The sequence below is a fragment of the Hyperolius riggenbachi genome, chromosome 3 (assembly GCF_040937935.1).
Source record: "Hyperolius riggenbachi isolate aHypRig1 chromosome 3, aHypRig1.pri, whole genome shotgun sequence".
Lineage (NCBI taxonomy): Eukaryota > Metazoa > Chordata > Amphibia > Anura > Hyperoliidae > Hyperolius > Hyperolius riggenbachi.
The window spans coordinates 125,247,453-125,266,845 of record NC_090648.1 but is presented as its reverse complement, the minus strand read 5'-3'; the positions used below and the strand labels follow the sequence as shown (position 1 = coordinate 125,266,845).

At 42.9% G+C, this 19,393-nt stretch overlaps 1 protein-coding gene and 1 long non-coding RNA gene across 2 annotated transcripts in view; one reads left to right on the top strand and one right to left on the bottom strand.

Moving 5' to 3' along the window:
- LOC137562993 (metal transporter CNNM4-like) overlaps positions 1–15,499 on the top strand; it is a 75,331-nt gene extending 59,832 nt beyond the window's left edge. The window contains exon 8 of the mRNA XM_068274886.1: positions 10,098–15,499. Coding sequence (XP_068130987.1) covers positions 10,098–10,283 — 186 coding nt within the window. The 3' untranslated portion in view covers positions 10,284–15,499. The remainder of the gene's footprint in view (positions 1–10,097) is intronic.
- Positions 1,849–11,056, bottom strand: LOC137562994 (uncharacterized). Its single transcript, XR_011030229.1, has 2 exons — positions 10,719–11,056; positions 1,849–2,139 (listed from the first exon to the last, which is right to left on the bottom strand). It is a non-coding gene; the product is annotated as an uncharacterized lncRNA (long non-coding RNA).
- Positions 15,500–19,393: the final 3,894 nt, after the last annotated feature.

The window sequence follows — 19,393 nt, the reverse complement described above, 5'->3', positions numbered from 1 at the left end:
CGTTTTACATTGACTAACATTGTAACGCATAAAGCTAGCGTTGGCCGAAAAACTGCGCCTGGGTGCAGTGTAACGCAACGCACAAAAAGGCTGCGTTATATGTGAAAGCTAAAATGAAAGTCTATGGACTTTCATTTCACCTTTGGTAACGCAAACTTTACCCGTTGCGTTGAAACGCAAAAAATCTGCCCTAATGTGAAAGAGCCCTAAGCATTCCTGAAAATACCTTAGTCTTGGTAAATGCAGCAAGATGTGGAGTATGGTTATAGATCAGGGAGAGAGGTCTTGTATCAAAAATATGCTATATTTAATGCTGTTTGAGGCTAGGATCACACTGGGACGACGTTTTCCCTGTATAACACGCAATTGAACAAAAAGTTGCACCACTTGTTATGCGACCTTTGACCATTTCAGCCCGTGGGGATTTTTCACCTTATGCATCAGAGCAATTTTCACCTTCCGTTTGTTCGCTAATAACTTTATCACTACTTAACACAATTTTTTGATCTATATCTTGTTTTTTACTCCACTAATTAGGCTTACTTTGGGTGGTACATTTTGCTAAGAATTATTTTTTTATAAATGCATTTTAACAGGATTAATAAGAAAAAAATTGAAAAAATTCCTTTCTCAGTTTTCCTCCATTATAGCTTTAAAATAATCCACACTACCATAATTAAAACATATGTATTTTATTTGCCCGTTTGTCTCGGTTATGACACCATTTAAATTTTGTCCCTATCACAATGTATGGCGCCAATATTTTATTTGGAAATAAAGGTGGATTTTTTTTATTTTGCGTCCATCACTATTTACAAGCTTATAATTTAAAAAATGTTCGTAATATACCCCCTTCAAATGCATATTTTAAAAGTTCAGACCCTTAGGGTAACTATCTTTTTTTTTTTTTTTTTTTTTTTTTTTTTTTTTCCATTAAAAATTTTATTTGGGTAATATTTTGGTGTGGGAAATAAACAGTTAATTTTTAATGTTATTATATGTGTAAATTGTAATGTAAAAAATATGTAGATGTAGTTTTACTATTTGGCCACAAGATGGCCACCTTGAATTTATTTTTTTCTCCTTGTGCTTCTTTCTCCTTATGCTTCTTTCTCCTTGTGCTTCTCGATCACCGGAAGCACAAGGAGCACGGGGAATTTTTTTTTTTTTTTTTGCAGAAAGACTAAAGCCTCTAGTAAGAGCGCTTCGGTTTTCTTGCTGGGGACACGGATCGGGAACCATGTTCCCGTTCACTGATCCCAGGGCTACCGGGGGACAGCACGGGGGCGAGAGCACGCCGAAGCGCGGCACCGCAGCTGAGCAGCCGCCTGGACGTGAACATCACGTCCGGGCGGCAGAAATGGTTGAGACATTCAGTCAATGAAAAGTATGCTTCACTGCCTCTGTTAATGCGCGCATTATGCAGTAACCCACTGCATGTAGTGAGTTAGGAATCATGTAGTGCGTTGGATCCCAATGCAACACATGCACTGTGAACGTTCCATAGACTAATTGTTGCAGTGTTGCTTTCTGCATTAATATGTCCCCATAAAGTCGCACCACAACTTCCTACTGGGAACCTAGCCTAAAAGTGAACCCATACTTGCTAGTGCATGGGTAGGGGAGCAGAATGAAGGAGAGACCTGCGAAATCTTCAGACTTCAGAGGCCATTGGTCATGTGTTGATATTCTCATACATCTGCACAGCAGTTGCCGATATAAGCAGGCAGGGGGCACCAAAGTCCCAGAGCTGTTAACGTTCTCTTCTGAATTTCTCGATTAGCATGAAAGTTTGTATATAGTCATGGCATAAAGTTTTGAGAATGTCACAAATACTGATTTTCACAATTTGCTGCTTTAGTTTTTATTATGGCAATTGGCCCGAAATGTTATGTAGCGTGATCAGGTGAATTGCAAAGTCCTCCTTTGCCTCTTAAAAATGAACTTCATCCCCCAAAAGTCTACTGAGTGTTATTCCTGCTGAGATCATTTCAGTAATCTCGTCATTATCATAGGTGAGAGTGTTGATGAGCACAAGGCTGGAGATCATTGTCATTCTGAGATAGAATAGCAGACTGGATGCTTTAAATGGAGGGTGATGCTTGTAATCCTGGTTCTTCCTCTGTTGACCGTGGTTACCTGCAAGGGAACAAAAGCATTAATCATTCTGTTACCTAAAAGGGCTTCACCGGCAAGAACATTGCTGCTACTAAGATTGCACCTAAATCTTCCCTTTATTGGATCATCAAAAACTTCAAGGAAGGAGGTTGAATTGTTGTGAAGAAGGCTTCATGGCAAAAGATAATTCAGGTGTGGGATCTAGGTGCTACCATTGCCTTGCTTGCTCTGAAATGGCAGCAGGCAGTTGTAAGTGCATCTGCATGCACAGTGAGGTAATATTTTCAGAGGATGGCTTGGTGTCGAGAAGGTCAGTAAAGAAGCCACTTCCTGCCAAGAAAAAAAATTACGGACAGTCCGATATTCTGCAAAAAGTACAGGGATTGGACTGCTGAGGAATGGGGTAAAGTCCTTTTCACTAATGAAGCTCCTTTCCGAATGTCTGGGGCATCTGGCAAAATGCCTGGAAAAGAAAAGATAAGCTTTACCATCAGTCCTGTCTCATGCCATCAGTACAGCACGCTAAGGCCATTCATGTGCAGAGCTGATTCTCATCTAAGGGAGTAGACGCACTTATAATTGTGTCTAGGAACACAGCCATTCATAAAGAAAATGGTACCATAACATCCCCTGACAGCAACTTCTTCACCAAACTGCTCTTGGAAGGTTGGAAGAACAATGCCTTCTCCAGTATGGTGTAGCACTGTGCCATAAGGCCAAAGTAATAACGAAGTGGCTTGGGGAACAAAACATGGAGCTTTTTAGGTCCAAGACCAGGAAACTTCCCAGACGTTAATCCAATTAAGAACTTGTGGTCAATCCTCAAGAGGCAGGTGGACAAATAAAAACACACAAGTTCTTAAAAACTCCAAGCGTTGATTATGAAAGAATGGGTTGTCATCACTCCGGATTTGGCCCAAAAGTGGTAGACTATAGCTTAGATCAGTGTGAGTTCATTTTTGTTCATCTTGAATTCTTGGGTAGAGGTGTTGTACAGATACAAATCATGGCATCTCTAGGCACTCTACAGGTCTGTAGTAGTTCCTAACCCACCTTACGTCAGTGATATTTTCCTGGCATTATCTGGAGGGCTGTTACATTTCACTCAGCAGTAAGGGTGTTGGTGTGCAAGTAACAAAGCCTTCATTTTATGACCCAGGTTGTCAGCTTTTAAACATTTATTCATGCTACTCCTAGGTTTTGCTGTCAGTGCCAACCCAACCGTGTGCATCTTACTTTACAGGTCCGCAGCTGTAAGCAGAGGGGATGAATAATGGGTCACTAGAGGCATTGAGGAGCATATCTATCGACTTCTGGCATGAAAACCTTTTTTGGGTTTTTCCCCATTCAATAACCTCGTACAAAATATTGTTTTTAATGCGGTCTTTCTGTGACTGTATTTGTATATTACTTGCTAGGGACAGAACTATACTGACGGGCTATATCAAGAAATCCATGTAATTGACTGTAACGAGCTCTGCATTATGGGATTTATGTATGAAAAATGAAGCCGTGGATCAGTGAACAGATGTCTTGTGACTTTTGAAAGATAAAACCTGATTAATATTGAAAGCATCTGCTTCTACATTGTCAAACCGCTTTTCCTGGGAATCTAACTATGCACCACAGATATTTGAAACTGAGCATGAAAACTGGATGTTTGCTTTGGGCAGCACACTATCCATACAGACCCTTTAATATTATTTGAATGCTGTAACACTGCTTGAGCTAGTCATACCGTTTGATGCGTGGAATGCTTGATATTTCACTAATTGGAAGTCTGTTGTGGAATATCAATTTTTTAGCCACTCGACATCTATTATTATTATTATTATTATTATTATTATTATTATTATTATTATTGCTTTATATAGCGCCAGCATCTTCCGTGGTACTGTACAACGGCATACAGGGAATAACAATACAAAACTTACTTACAAGTCCAATTTGAAAAAATGTTTTTGACTTGTTCCCATGGAAACACAGAATCCATGCCGTTCGTATCCATGGTTCGTTCGTAAGTCGGGGACTACCTGTACATATTTTTGCACAGGGTTGGGAGGTATGCAAACACATTAGAGAGCATTGTGAGTCAAAAGGGGAAGAGGGAGCCCTGGCTAAAAGGCCTTACAGGCTAAAGGTTTAAATAGGACAGAAGGTAAAAGGAAGCTGTGTATGAGCAGATGGGCAGTGGCTTAAGTGTCCTAGGGAGGAGAGTATGCTTGCCTGAAGAGGCGAGTTTTCAGATTGCACCTAAAAAGAATAAGTGTGGGTGAGTGGTGGAAATGTTGAGAGAGTGTTCCAGAGGAGGGAAGAGGATCGAGAGAAGTCTTGTAAGCGGGAGTGAGAAGAGGTGACAAGGGAAGAAGACAGAAGGATATTGTTAGTAAAGTGGAGATTGCGTGTTGGATGGTATCTGGAAACAAGTTGATTTAGATAGGAAGGAGCTAGGTTGTGGAGAGCTTTGTAGGCGAGAGCAAAGTTCCCTCTACACCATTCAATTCCAGGCGAGATCAATTGAATTAGATTGGATCAAATTCGATTAGATCTATTAAATCTGACCTGTCCGGGATTCGATCAATCGTGTGATCGATTTTGGCTAGTTTTCAATGCAAATCAATCACACGATCGATCAAATCCCAATCGGACATGTCAGATTTAATTGATCTAATCAAATTCGATCCAATTGAATTCTATTGATTGCGCCTGGAATTGAATGGTGTAGAGGGGGCTTAAGGATTTTAAATTGTATCCTTTGTGTAACTGGCAGCCAATGATGGGACTGACAGTGGGGTAGGGCTGGAGAAGCGTGAGGAGAGGTGGATGTCGTGCAGCAGAGTTTATAATGGACTGTAATGGGGCTAAACGGCTGGCAGTGATGCTGCAGAGCAGAGAGTTGCAATAGTCTAGTCGTGAAATAATCAGGGCATGCGCGAAAAGGGCGGATGCCAGAGATGTTTTTTTTTTTTTTTTTCTAGGTGGAGGCGACAAGAGGAGAATGTGGTTTGAATTAGAGACTTGAGTCCAGTATTACACCAAGGCAGCTAGCCTGGCGGACAGGTCCTTTCTGTGAGATAGGAGGAAAGCCAGGAGAGAGCAAGACCCTGAATGCCCATGGATGAGAGGATTTGACATTGATCAGATTTCAGTGGAAACTGATTGGAACGCTGCAACTGCTAGTCTTGTGCAGCTAAGGTCTCTTTTATATGGGCAGGTGACAGGCAGAGAATTCACACCGGTCATCTGCTCTTGCAGTGACCTGTCTACCGCTGCTCTGTACCAGTGGTAGGCAGGCACCCCCCCCCCCCTTCCAATTGAGACATATTTTATAGTGGCCACAGCCATGTTCAGATGCGCCATATCAAGTACTGACACGTGGTGTTACAACTGCTGCCATTCAGCTGCATTTTAAGTGCGATGAACTGTCCGACAAGTTCCCAGTTCAGAATCCCTTCTGAAAGAGGCTTAAAGTGGACCCAAACCAAACATTTTTTTCATTCAAAATATTTAGTTGCACCACTCTGACACATACAAAGATAAATAAACACTCTTTCAAGCCTATGTGCATTGCTTTTCACCCATCTCTTTTCATAACTAGGGTTATACAGGTGGCAGCCATTAGCAATTCCTCCTTTGCCGGACACCTCCTACTCCACCAGTCTGCCGGATTCTGTCCCGGCAATATAAAACATTTTACATTTATTGGAGGAACTCCTCCCTTCCTTTCACATTTGTTATCATGCAGCTGAAAAAAAGGCTGCTATTATAATTTAGAAAATAGATTTTATTTCTGAAATCTTGCATTTTTAATTTGGGTCCACTTTAAGATTCTGTGGGCTTCCATTGTGCACTGCTCCCATTGTGCTTGATTGATAACACGATTGAAAGTCAACTGTGAGGGCCTTAAAGTTTAATTTTCATTGGAGTCTATGTTTAATCAAAGTTTCAAATCGATTTTAAAATGCAAAATTTACATTATATGGCTAGGTTTACACATTCTGTATGTATTTTAAGTTCAGTGAGTGTAGCCATATTAGTGCATATTATATCACTTGTAAGATCAAAGAAAGGGTTGTGTACTTTGATACTTTTTTTCTCATATATGGGAATTTCTTGCCAGGTGAGCTTTGAAGAGTCCATGAGCTTTCCAATGTAATGTGACTGTTTGCCAGACAAGTGGCTTCCCTTTTTCTGTTTACTGTATTTACTAATTATACAGATTTGTATTCCTTTACACCGCCCTGACCTCTTTTATAATGCTTTCCAGAATACATAGTTGTATCACTTCCTGTTCCTGATTGGAGCTCTCTAATCCATACAACAGTCTAATGTGCATACCATAGACCTATATTGATTTGTTGAGAGAAACCAATTAAGCAATTGTATGCTTTTGGGATGCGGAAAGAAACAGGGTTGCCTGGTGGAAACCCTCACAAACCTGGGGAGACAATACAAATTCATGCAGATAGTTGCCTGCGTGAGAGTCCGATTTGGGATTCTAGTTCTGCAAGGCAAAAATGCTATCACTACAACATCATTGAGCTCAGTGTTTTATGTAGCCCAGAGGTGCCCACACTTTTTCGCTTGTGAGCTACTTTAAAAAATTAGCAAGTCAAAATGATCTACCTATGTACAATTTTAGGAGCACACTTGTATATACAGAATGGAAAATGTAGTGAGGTCGGGATCTACCATGAAGCGCCCCTGATGTAGCCTATTAGTACTAAAACGTAACCTTTATTGGGTGTATCGTCTACAACTGTTAATACATATACGTATAAAATGAAGAGTACGACCTAAAATTACCTGCCTCTAATAGTGAGCGAGTGTCTCAGCACATTACATTTGCGTCTACTCCTTGTTTTTTCTGATGGCCCATACTCATGGGCTACAATTGTCGCCGCAACACGCGGTGCGCGCGTGTTGCGGCGACAGGTCGCCCATGAGTATGAGGCGCAACACGGGCGTGCACCCCAAACCGTCGCTCGTCGCTGCTGTCGTCAGGCAATCGGCGCGGTCAATTGCCTGGCGACAGTTGCCGCTGCAACTGTTGCTAGTCCGCGTGAGTATGCAGATTAGCGACAGCAACCTCTGTCCAGAACACGGAGCTTCCGGCGGCGGGGGAGGAACGTCGGCGACAGCTTCCGTCGCACAGCTGATCCCTCTTCCGCGTGTGTACGTGGAGGGACCTGGCGAAGAGCTGTCGCGCACACGCTCCCCTGTGCTAGCGACAGGCCACAAATGTAGCCCGTGAGTATGGGCCATGAAAGTCAAAAGGTATCTCGGGATCAGGGTCATAAAAACAGCTTCACAGTCCAACATACACAAGTTAGGATGTATATCTCACAGTAACGGACTATAGACAGAGGAATGCAAGTGTTCAAACTAACATACACCACTTTACACCCAACATGTTTTACCCTAAGATGGGGTTTTCGTCAGGGGTATGTACAGTGAACAGTGTAAAATATATACAGTAAGAATTAAACCCCTCACCAAAAGTTACAGGATTCTCTAGCAAAGTAACACTTGCTCAACTCAGAGCTCTCTCATCTGTCAGAACTGGTTGCACCTGTTTAGTGGTGAAAGGGAAAATTCCTTGGCTGTAGATCTGCAGTTGTAGGAGTACAGTGAAGGCATTGCACTTAGAACACGCTGCCCTTTGTCTGTCTTTGCCATGGGGGGGGAAGTGACAGGTGGCTAATTTCTATTAACATTGTGTTACTGATCCCCATTCTGTGCGCTCGGATTTTTACTTCATCTGCCAACAGACCTTCATGCACTTGATTCTATCTGCATTCGGTTTCTGCACAAAAGTTATTAAAATGTAGAGATCCTTAAAGGACAGGTCCGAGGAAATGTAAAAAAAAAACTTACCCGGGGCTTCCTCCAGCCCCTGGCAGCTTATATGTCCCTTGCTGCAGCTCCCGTGTCCTGGGATACCCTCCGTTGGAGTTGCCGACTTCGCCAGGTCGGCATCTTCCGGGAGCGTTCTACGCTTGTGCAGAATGCTCCAGAGCACGTGAGCGTTCTGATGCCCGCTTACAGGCCTTGGCGGTTATTGTCCTCTACTGACGAGTTCAGACCAGTATGGTTGCGGACCTTTAGGGCTATTTTTGACTGGCCTCTGAATCCTGTTGGTTCCAGGGTTGTCTCAGACGGGAAAAATGGGGATCAAAACACTGGGTTTGTGTAAATGACAGTAAACCACATGCAAGCTTCTATTTGAGATTACATTTAATTTAGAATTGTATTTTAATGATTTTGTGGTTGCAACTTATATTATACATAAAAGGTATACTAGATCCTTGCTTGACACATTTTGGGAAGTTACAGGCAACATTTTTTGCACAGCAATGGAATGCCAGTATCTGCTGCAACAAAAAGTTATTTGGTTAAAGGTCATTATGCTGTTGTGTATCTTTTAGAGCAGCGAGGATGTTCTAAGTTCAGGTCCGCTTTAAAGTGCAATAGCATGAATCAGTGTTGCAATTGCAATCCAAAGTTACAGAGCTAAAGTGCACCAGTGATAAATCTATAAATACGGTAGATACTGCGATAACAGTTGAAACTATTACAATGCACTTGTGGCTCCAGAGCTGCAGCCACTAGGGTGCGCTTTATAGCAGTAGCAGTGTTAGGGAGACTTGCCCAAGGACTCCTTGCTGAATAGGTGCTGGCTTACTGAAGTGGGAGAGCTGAGATTTGAACGGTACACTATCCAGCCACTTGCCCATCAATACAGCAACTCATGATTTCATCCAATTCAGCAGCAGTAAAAAAAATAAAAATAAAAAAAATAAAAAAATGGAGCATCAGTACGTATATTAACAATGGGATTTATTTACTTAATTGGGGTAATTCTGCAGTGCACAGACAGCGTACGTCAGCATTACCCTTATTTCTGGCTGAAGTTACCACAAGTTACACTATTAGTGCAACCCACGGTACTTGAGTAGCGCGACCATTGCTACGGCAACGAGCATTACAAGTATTTTAATTAACAGTCGCGCTGCACTACTCCTGCTTGTTGAGCTAATAGCATAACTCGTAGTACTTGCGGACGGAAATAAGGGTAATACTGCCGTGCGCTGTCTTTGCACAGCAGTATTGGCGCGGTTTTGTGAATCAACTCCAACAAGAGCTAAATGCCCTGTATTGAGCCACAATATGGATGTATTGAGTCCACTTATCTATATCATGAATTATGTTGCTCTGCTTTTTCTTGAGGTTGGGTTGATAAGCAAGTATTAGAAACGGAGGATCAGCAGGATAGCCAGGCAACTGGTATTGTTGAAAAAGAAATGCATATGGCAGTCTCCATACATATCCCTCTTAATTCAGCTGTCTTAGGCTTTCAGCCGAGCGCCTATCCTCAGGCCCCCCTAAGCGGCAGGGTCCTCCCCCTAATGTGTCCTCCTTGATCTTGCAACTTTAATAAACCCTTTCTCATGAACTGACTTGAACTTGAATTGCTGGACCCCTGTAACCAGCTCCTTAATATCGCATGATTATGTATCTTATACCCTGTCAGTGTTCTCCCCAGAATTTTTTTTCCAGCCAGATGGCATGAAAATGTAGCCATTTGCTTACAGCATCGGAGGAGGGGAGCTTATAACAGCTGGGTGCTCACTAAAACTAGCCTGGTGGAGCATTCGGCTAAATGAGCCTGGGGAGAACACTGCCTGTTTGTGTGTATAACCTTGTGCTACGTTTTATAAGCGTGTGCTTCAGTACATTTCTGTTGTCTCCCCTTGTTAACATTGTTTCCCTATTCATTTAAGTACTGCCAATGTGTTGGTGCTGTATGGATACAAAGGGTAATAACAAGACTGCCATAGTGGTAAATATACCCTGTAGTTCAGATAAATTAATGTAAGTTAACTGATAAAGCTGGTAAGGAAATCTGGCTTGGATGATGATATTGTTATGGTGTAAGATGTGAGAAAGTATGCTGATATATTGATTATTTCCTTCAGATCACAAGGGAACAGTATCAAGGAGCCCTTCTGTCCTCCCGGATGGACAGCAGCCCCCAGTCTCCTGAAGGTGGAACCCATAAGCCAGAGAGCACCATATCAGAACGCAGCGAGGTGGTGGATGAAACGACAAGTCTCTTAAACCAGAGGAACTCTCAGCACAGTTTGCAGCACAATGCCGTCTGACACCACGAACAATTGATCTGCATGTTATTCGGCCTGTGGATCAGCCTAAACCAATCTCTGCAATATCTGACTGGACACAACGTGCCAGCACCCTGCATGCAAAGCTTTATACTAAGAGACCAGGGCAGACTTCCAGAAGCCTGGAGGCCGCAGAGCTGTCCTCCCGACATCTTGCTGAGGAGCGTTTGTACTGAAGCTCTGCAGTTCATCAGAGGTCTGTCGGAAGTCACGTTCTACAGCACTGAACTATAGAGTCTTGTCTAGAGGAGAATACGAGATTACCAAAGGGGATCTGGCAGATCTGCAATATATTGGGAACGACATGATGCTGTGTGGAGCATCAACTCAGGGAGGGAATTCTATATGTGCACTGGAGACCCCTGCCTCGGAGGGGTTGTATTTTGTCTGTCTTCCAGGGTAGTGGGTAATACTTACTTTTCCTTAGAAGTGGTCAAAAAGATGCTAGTTTTTTCCACTTGTATGCAAATTGCGTGCAGCTTGGAAGTGGTCCAATCCAAACCCAGCAGCAAAGGTATTCGATTGGCCCAGTTGTCATCTCATTGACCATCTCTGGTCTTCCTGTTTGTATGTGGGTGTGGGTTGACTGCCCTTATCCATTGTCTGACTAGATGGGGCCACCAGGGGTCTTTGCCTTGAATAATTCAGCCCCCAATTAAAGAGTTAGATTATATTTGTAATCTCCCCAGTGATAGGTGTTTTTGATGCAGGCATGATTTTCCAGCACTCCACATAGGACTTGGAGACTGTTAGAAACAGTCAGTTTTCTGTATGTAACGTCTCCTTGACACAAGCGTGTTATGGAACTGATCTGGTGATTGGCTTGCTGTGATCACATGATCAGGTTTTGCTTTGTGTGGGGCAAACAGGAAGCAAAAGTGAGGCTGTCAGACTAACTAATCCAATCGTCTGATTTGTCACAAGTACAATTAATGCAGGATAAATTGGCTTTCTCTAATTACAACCGATGATGCCCTAGCATTGATATGGTCACATGACAAGAGCCAGCAGTATAATTCAGCTTCCCATCAGTATTGGGTGCTCTAAACTGGTCCTTGCAGAACCTTATAGTATCTAGTCTAGAACCTTCCTTACAGAACCTTATAGTATCTAGTCTAGAACCTTCATTTACTGCAAGTATTTCATCCTGCTCACGTACAGTATTGAATTTTGGAGAACAATAATGGTATATGTATTACTGACAATGTACAAGGGCCGTGCTGGCTCATCGCTCTAGGTGACTGTTGCTAGGCTTTGTGACACACGGACTGTGTAGACACCCTTGTCACACTCCACCTTTGTTTAAATTTGTTTACATGGTGTGCCTGTTTTCTTTATAGGCCTACATGTCTGCACATATTGCTTTTGTCTTGTGCCCAATCAGTCACTCTCAGCTGCACTGACACAGCACACGTTTGTATTTATACACCTCTGACATTGCTGGGGCCATCCCAAAGTGCCCCTGCTGCTGTCTGTTTTTACTTTTTTGCTTCCTTCTCTTGGTGTGGTGGTGAGACAGTTGTCGCTGTAGAAGAGGTCACACCATGCACCAAAGAAGTAGAAAATGTAGAGCGCAGTGTCAGCAAGAACCTAAAGAGGAGTTTGCAAAACAAGTGTGATATTCAGCATTTTTTTTATAACTATTATGGTGCCAAGGTTATACTGGACAGCACAGTTGGTGTTCCGCTTGTGCTGGAAAGGTACATTTTTTTTTTACCCAGCTCTAAATGAGCTCGCACAAACGTCTGTCTTCCTGTTCTTTCATTGCACTGCAGAACTGTCCTCTTCCTAGAATCCCCCCTAGAGGCTTATTTTTATGTTCCCTCGCCCATCACTGATAGTGGCATAGCTGCATCCTTTTCCACTTGGCTGTTTGTATTTGGCTAGCTCACGGCAGACTTTAATATTATAAACTAGAATGCAACGTATTACCAGCAATTTGAGACCACAAACTAGAAACGATAACCGTACAATTTGGATACAGTTTCCAGCAAAGTCCTTTTCACCTACGTCTTGCGTACTTGCGTAGTCTGTTTGCACAACACAAGTCATTGAATACCGTACATTCTGCTATAAGCATATTATTCTTTATCGGTTACGTGCTTTTTGAGAAAATGTGCCAGTGAAGGCAGGTTAGTCAGCTACACCCCTTGGTGTGGTCACCTTTTACTGTAATAATACAACCACAACGTGTTTTTTTGTTTTTTATTTTTTTTCCAAGGTTTTTGTTTTTTCTTTGTCTTGTATTGACCATCTTTCAGCAATGCCCTCTGTCCCTGTTAACCCATATTCTCAGTATTACATAGAGGTATTGGCATGATGCTTGTTTCAGTGTTGACAAACACTAGCCCATCATTCCCAAACTAAAACGGACACATTGATGTGCGTGCCACGGGATGTTTTGGCTCACCATCATGGGTAATGTTGTAATTGATTTCTGATAATTATGACTGCGAGCAGGTAGTGTGAGTGCCATGGGGAGGGTGCAGGAGACTATCACTAAGGCCTCGTTCACAGGCAACGCGTATGGCTGTGCGTTCGGGACGCAAGCACACCCGATCGCACGCCATCTGCATTGTGCTGCTGATCTTATTTAGCACAGTTAATGAGATAAAATCGAGGCGCTTTGCCAAAAATGCATGCAGCAGTGCTGTGCAGCGTGCATAGTGTGAACGTCAGACGTGCTGTCTACGCACTTCTGATGTTCTTGTTGATCGCACACCATAGGTGCTGCTGAAATGCGCATGGCAGCACGTATAATGTGAACAAGTCCTTAAGCGTTGTTACCACTGAGAGTGGATAGTCCAGAATTGCAATAAGCAAACCTGAAGCAAAAAAAAGTATGATATAATGAATTGTATGTGTAGTACTGATAATGAATCAACCATTAGTAGCAAAGAAAAGACTCTCCTATTTTTATTTTCAGTTGTTCTAGCTTTTAGTACATTGCATCATTCTGTCACAGTTGCAGTTTTAAAACCACGCCATTTATTTCATGCTATAAAACAAAGCAGAAATAATGACCCCTTGAACTTTCCTGCAGTGAAACCTTATCTCAAGCTGCCTCTCACTGTTGGCTGTTAAAGTGCTTCAGCAAACAGGACTGTATTCAACCTATTGGGTCAAATAGCTCAGAGAAGGTGTTTTGCATAGATGGCTTAAGCTTTTTAATGCTTTCTGGACTGTAAAACAATGAGACTCTTTTCTTTGTTTCTTAGCTGTATTACACGTACAATTCATTCCCTCATAAGTTTATTTTTGCTTCAGGTTTACTTTAAAGAAGGACCAATTTCCATTTGCATTTCGAAAATTCACATTAGTACAGAAAGCAATGCAATTTCAATTGAAGAGCTTACATTGAGGCCCTGTTCACAGTGGTCAGTTGCGTTGCAGAATAATTCTGCATGTCCACTTACTGCCCATACAATTCTATGGGCCTGTTCAAAGTAACAGATTGCGTTATTCTAATGCATGCAGGTTTTGTATTAGTCTATGGCCAGTCTCCATTGCAGTTTAGTCATTATTAGGGCTGAGGAAGTTGGAGTTGGGACAATTTTGGGGTACCTGGAGTTGGAGTCTGAGTCGGTGGTTTTATAAACTGAGGAGTCAGGAGTCTGAGTTGGATGTGTTTCGTACCAAATCCATATCCCTTGGTAAGTATTAGAATAAGGAGTAGAGGAGTCTGAGTTGGAGCAATTTTGGGTACCTGGAGTCGGTGTTAGTCAGTCAGTGGTTTCATAAACTTTTCATAAACTGAAGAATCGGATGATTTTTGTACCGACTCCACAGCCCTGGTCATTATAATGTGTGCGCTATGCAACTGACCGCTGTGAACCTAGCCTATAGGGTTTTTTGTAGTCCATTCCCCCCGACCACCACCACCAAAAAAATCTGGCGGCTAACTAGATTTTCACACCACGTGTGCATTTCCCATGTAATGATTCTCAATTACACTAGATGCATGTGAAAGTTCACATAAAAATTTGTATACAATAATGTAAAAAATGTGCATACGGAAAAACGCATACAAAATGTGGAAATGGGCCAGAAGAATTGTGGACAATTCAGTTGGGTTACTCACAGCCCACTATTTAATTGTAGCTCACATCTCTCCAAAACATCATGTCCGTCACAAGAATAATTCAATCACTGCTGTTTGTAGAACATTCTTCTCTTCAGCCTATTATAATTGGCCAGTCAGCTATTGCTTGAGGTAAACGATTGGCCAGAGCTGTTCTTACATGCAGATTTCATGAATTGTGACAATTTCAACTGCACTCGCTTCTATTCACTCCCATTGCTGTTTACATAAAACAGGTTTCTGCTATTTGCTACAAACTTACCATCTGTCAGCTTGTAATGGCTGCAAAGCATGCATCTATTGGAAATTATGGGCAACCTGAGGTGAGGCAATCTTGTGGTTTATCTGTTTTTTATTTAATTTATAACCGATTTAAATTATTTAAAACTATGGGGACCTGAAGAACCCAGTTAATTGCCCAAACTTAATCTTTTCAGGGTAAGAGGTAGCATATAGTGGACAAGATTTATAATTATGGGATTTTTAGCCTTATACAATTGCCCATTTCCCCATTGTCATTACAGAATTGGCCCAGTCAAAGCTGATATTTTAACTTCTGGACTGTGGTGGACCAAATCTTCAACTGGCTTTGTACCTCTCGTAGCTCATTCAGTGGAGATTTTGATGCGTTTTCTGTAATGCTAACTAAACACATACCACACACATACCATGGCGAGCATTTGGAAACTTAAATCTAGGCCCTGAAGTTGCTGAAGGATATAAGAAGCCTTTGGTAATTCAATAAATACTGGCATTAACTTAATTGACTTGATTTCTTTCACTGTAGGCTCATTTTGTGTCCCACTGTTTTGGTTGATTTTTTTTTTCTTCCTTTGGAGAATGGACAAGTACGCACAAGTCCTATACAGTTTCTTGTAGTATCTGGAGCTGTTTTCTGCTGCGGTGGCGAGTCAGATCCTTCTTGCTCAGGGACTTGGATTTAATCAGACTTTAGAAGTGAAAATCGGTTGCTGTTTACGGAGTTCCAGAAGAAGGGAAATGTTTGCTTATATTTTATTTTCTTTCCCTCGGGCGGGGCTGTGGATGAACAAGAGGGTACGATCTGAAATGACTGTAAATATATAATTGTTTAATTATTAAAGAGTTTATTATTTAATCTCTGTGGCTGGTTTATGTAAAGATAACTTTGGTGAAGTGCTGCATAAGGTTTGTATGCATATGAAGCATGTACTTCTCCACGCTTACTAGTAGGCATGAGGATTTTGGCCATATAATGAGCATAATCTGTTCTGCAAACATGGTAACAGTTAATCAAGATCTAGTCATTATCCAACATAAATTATATGCCTGCAAGCCCAGGAAAATTATTTGGATATTTGCCTGTTGTATGGTGGCCTGAAGAACACTTGTCATGAAAGGAATCAGGAGAGGGATTAAGTTGATCTCCCAAAAAATGCTACTAAAGGTAGCCATACATATAGCGATGTATGGGCAGATTCGACCAAGAGAAAAATCCCTCATTGAATCTGACGAGAACTCTGTAAGCTGCCCATACACCACAGGTCGATTCCCAATCAATTTCATGCTGAATTTTCGCTGCTGTGCCCCCCCCCCCCCCCCCCCCCCAATGTAATGTCCCTTGTGCCAGTAAATGCATAATTACCGCCCCAGCAGGCTTTCAGGATTCTTCTTCTGCATACACGCGCCCCACGTTGTCTCCTAGTAAGGGCGCGTCACACGTGTGCCCTTTCTAGAAAACCACGTGGGGCGTGCATGTATGCGGAAGAGGAGAATGTGTCCAGAGCAGGGGGGGAGGAGGGGGAGACAAGCAGAGGCTGTGGACAAGTAACGTATACTTTACACGGGCCCTTGGGGAGGGGAGGCTAGGGGGACGACACATTGACATTAGGGTGGATGGTTTCTTTGGTCGTCGGGAAATTGCACTCCGTTCCCGCTGCGCATCCGACCAACCAACTTCAGCCCGACATCTTGCAGCATGCGCTATCGACAATGCAACCAATTTCCGTCCCGAAATTGGTTACTTTCAGGCGGGCATGCACTTTGCGGCACGATTTTCCTCTAATTCGATTGTAATCGAATTGGATGGTTGATCGGCCACAAAGTCGCCTGATGTATGGCCACCTTTACTCCTGTAATCTTCCAGAACATATACTGTGAGATTAGGCTCATGAGCAGGACACTTGAACACCTTTCTTATAAAATCAAAGCCATGCTGAAGAGCACATGATCTACCTGGTAAGAACCACCAGATAACTTTTTTTTTTTAAATGGTTAAATTCCATGTATAGGCTAAAACATACCATATTTTTTCTGAAGAAAGCTTGGCGGGATAATGCTAGTGTGCCTGTGCAAGCTGCCAACAAGTGTGCACAAGCTCTCATGAGTCTTGGTGCTGGAACGGGGTTGCTGAGAAGGATAAGGCAGTGATAGGAAAACTTGGCTCTCCAGCTGTTGAGGAACTACAAGTCCCACAATGCATTTGCCTTTATGAATCATGACTGTGGCTGTCAGACTCCTGCAATGCATTGTGGGACTTATTGTTTCTTAACAGCTGGAGAGCCAAGTTTATCTACCACTGGGATAAGGGAAGCATTTTAGGATCAAGAGGCTTCCCCCTCTCAAGGTAAGTAGGGGCACTTTTTTCTCGAGGGTCACTTTTTATGGCATACACACATCAACATTCGATGCACAAACCTAAAACCTGGTACACAGCATGCAATTTCCCTTCAGATACATGGGTCTGATCAGGTTCCGAGCAATTTCGTGCAGAGGTGATAGGAAAATCAATTGGAACCTGATCGGACCTTTTGAAAATTATCGATTTGACTCGTCAATCTAATGGGATTAAGACAGCCTTTCTCAACCTTTGACTAATTTAGTCAAATACTGCTTTAACTGGCCAAAGGAGGCTTCAGAAGTCTTCAGGAAACCCGAGTGCTCCTGAAGAAGGGCGGCCCTGTACTGCACCTGCGCAAGCACGCTCTCTTGCACGCTCACGCCTGTGCAGTATGGAGCCGCACGTCTTTGGAAGGACATGGCTCCCGAAGAATTCCAAATACCCTTTCGGCGGGGGATTGAATCTGGGGGGAGCCTGCACAGGATAGAGAGCACCGAGAGAGGAGACGGAAGGCTCTATACGACCCAGAGCCTTCCCTCTCCTTAGGTATGTATTTGCTTCATTTTTTTTTTTTTTTTTAAATGCGGTTCCCATTCACTTGAAGGTGGTGAATCCCCTGCTGGTCACCTGGGCCCCTGCACCAGCAGACTCTTGCTAGCACTTGGCAGAGCAGTGAAGTGGCCACATCTTTGCCTGTAACAAGACATGATGCTGCCAATCAGATCAGGTTACAAATCTCTCAAGAAGTACTGCTGGGGGGACATAAAGGAAAGACTAAGTTTTTTGTTCTAAATTGTAAATTCACTTTCCTCTATAGCCCAGTAAAAGCAGAGATATTTCCTTCCAATAGGCTTATGTAAGTAGTTGTAGTCTTGTACTACTTGGCAGTGGTAAAATTGGCCACTATCCTGCAGATTAAAATTTAATGTGTGTATGTAGCCTTAGATTTATAAAGACATGGTGGACAGATGGTTTAAAATATGTTCAATGTTAAGATGATAGATTTAGCCCTGCCTCCAGGAGCGACCAAGTCTGCGACCAAGTGTTTTTGTAATAATTTCAGAGGACAGTTTAAAAATGGTAGCTGTACAGACAAAACTGATTGGCTCAATAAAACTAGGGAGGATGAGCATATGTCCTGCAAGAGCAATAGTTTGGGCTTTATTGATCCACAACAATGGATCACTAAAGGTGACATACATCTAGCGATGATGGGTGGATATCACCAAAAGACAGAACTCTGATTGAATCTGATTGGAGAGATCTGTCAGGTGTCCATACACTACAGGCCAATCTTGCATGAATTGGTATAGTGATGTCGGCCATGGTGCTGTCCCCCTAGTATAAAATGTGCCCTGTGCATGAATGCTCTTTACCTGTTGGTGTGTGTGTGTGTATGTGTGTGTGAGTACGTAGCCAGTGGCTGATGCTGACAGCTAAAGTAGTCATGAATGGTGCCTCGGGTGGCAAATTTTACTCCGGGGGACAGTGCCAGAGGTTCTGACGCTTGAACCGAAATCACACGTTACTGCCATGCACCCAATCGAGTGTGTCGCGTCCAACCAGGGTTGCGCTCACCAGTGATTACCTGTGATTCAAATGAGGCTAATGCTGGGCATACGTGAGTCGACCACCCGCCGCGTGTGCGCTGATCGATTCCCCGCCGGCGGTGCTTATCAGCCGCTCGATTCCCTGCCATTGGCCGCCAGTGGGAATCGAGCGGCCGTGGGTTGATGGCATGATTGGGCCAGCTGAATATTATCAGCGGGTCGATACACGGTACAGAAATGTACCGTGTATTACCAGCATTAATTGCTGTGTGTGTCGTGGGGCTACAAGGGGTAATTTAACCATAATTCCGCCGCCCACCCTGCGTTCCTAACAGCTTGCATGCGTCCTATTGGTCACGTTGCAAGCCTCACACCGGCGCACTTCCTCCTTCTGGCTGGCATGTCTGTTCGATATATGTAACTTATTTCATCCAGAAATTGGTTGCATTGTTGATTGGTAGTACCCATTTTCATCCAATAATGATTTCAAGCAACAAAAATCAAATGTGTATGAATGTTGGCTTTTAGTCAAAACAAGCTCTACTTGCATTATGAATGGGTTTTAATTTTCTAATCTTCCTAAAAAAAAAAGGTAGGTATGGTATAAATGGGTTTTGCCTCGTCATTATATCCACTGCTGAAACCTGATCCTGCCTGTAGACTGGAATTTCCTGAATGCGGATCTATGCCCCCCGGTGTGTCCATACTCCTCCTATCGCAGTGATCTGGCAATAGGGAATCCTGCATGTGCCAGACCATCTAGCTGGGCAGGAAATCTATCTGCATGTTATGAATAGGTGACTGTTGTAATAAAGCGCTCTGTGTATTCTTCCCCTGCCATTGTCTGCCTGCAGCGTGACGG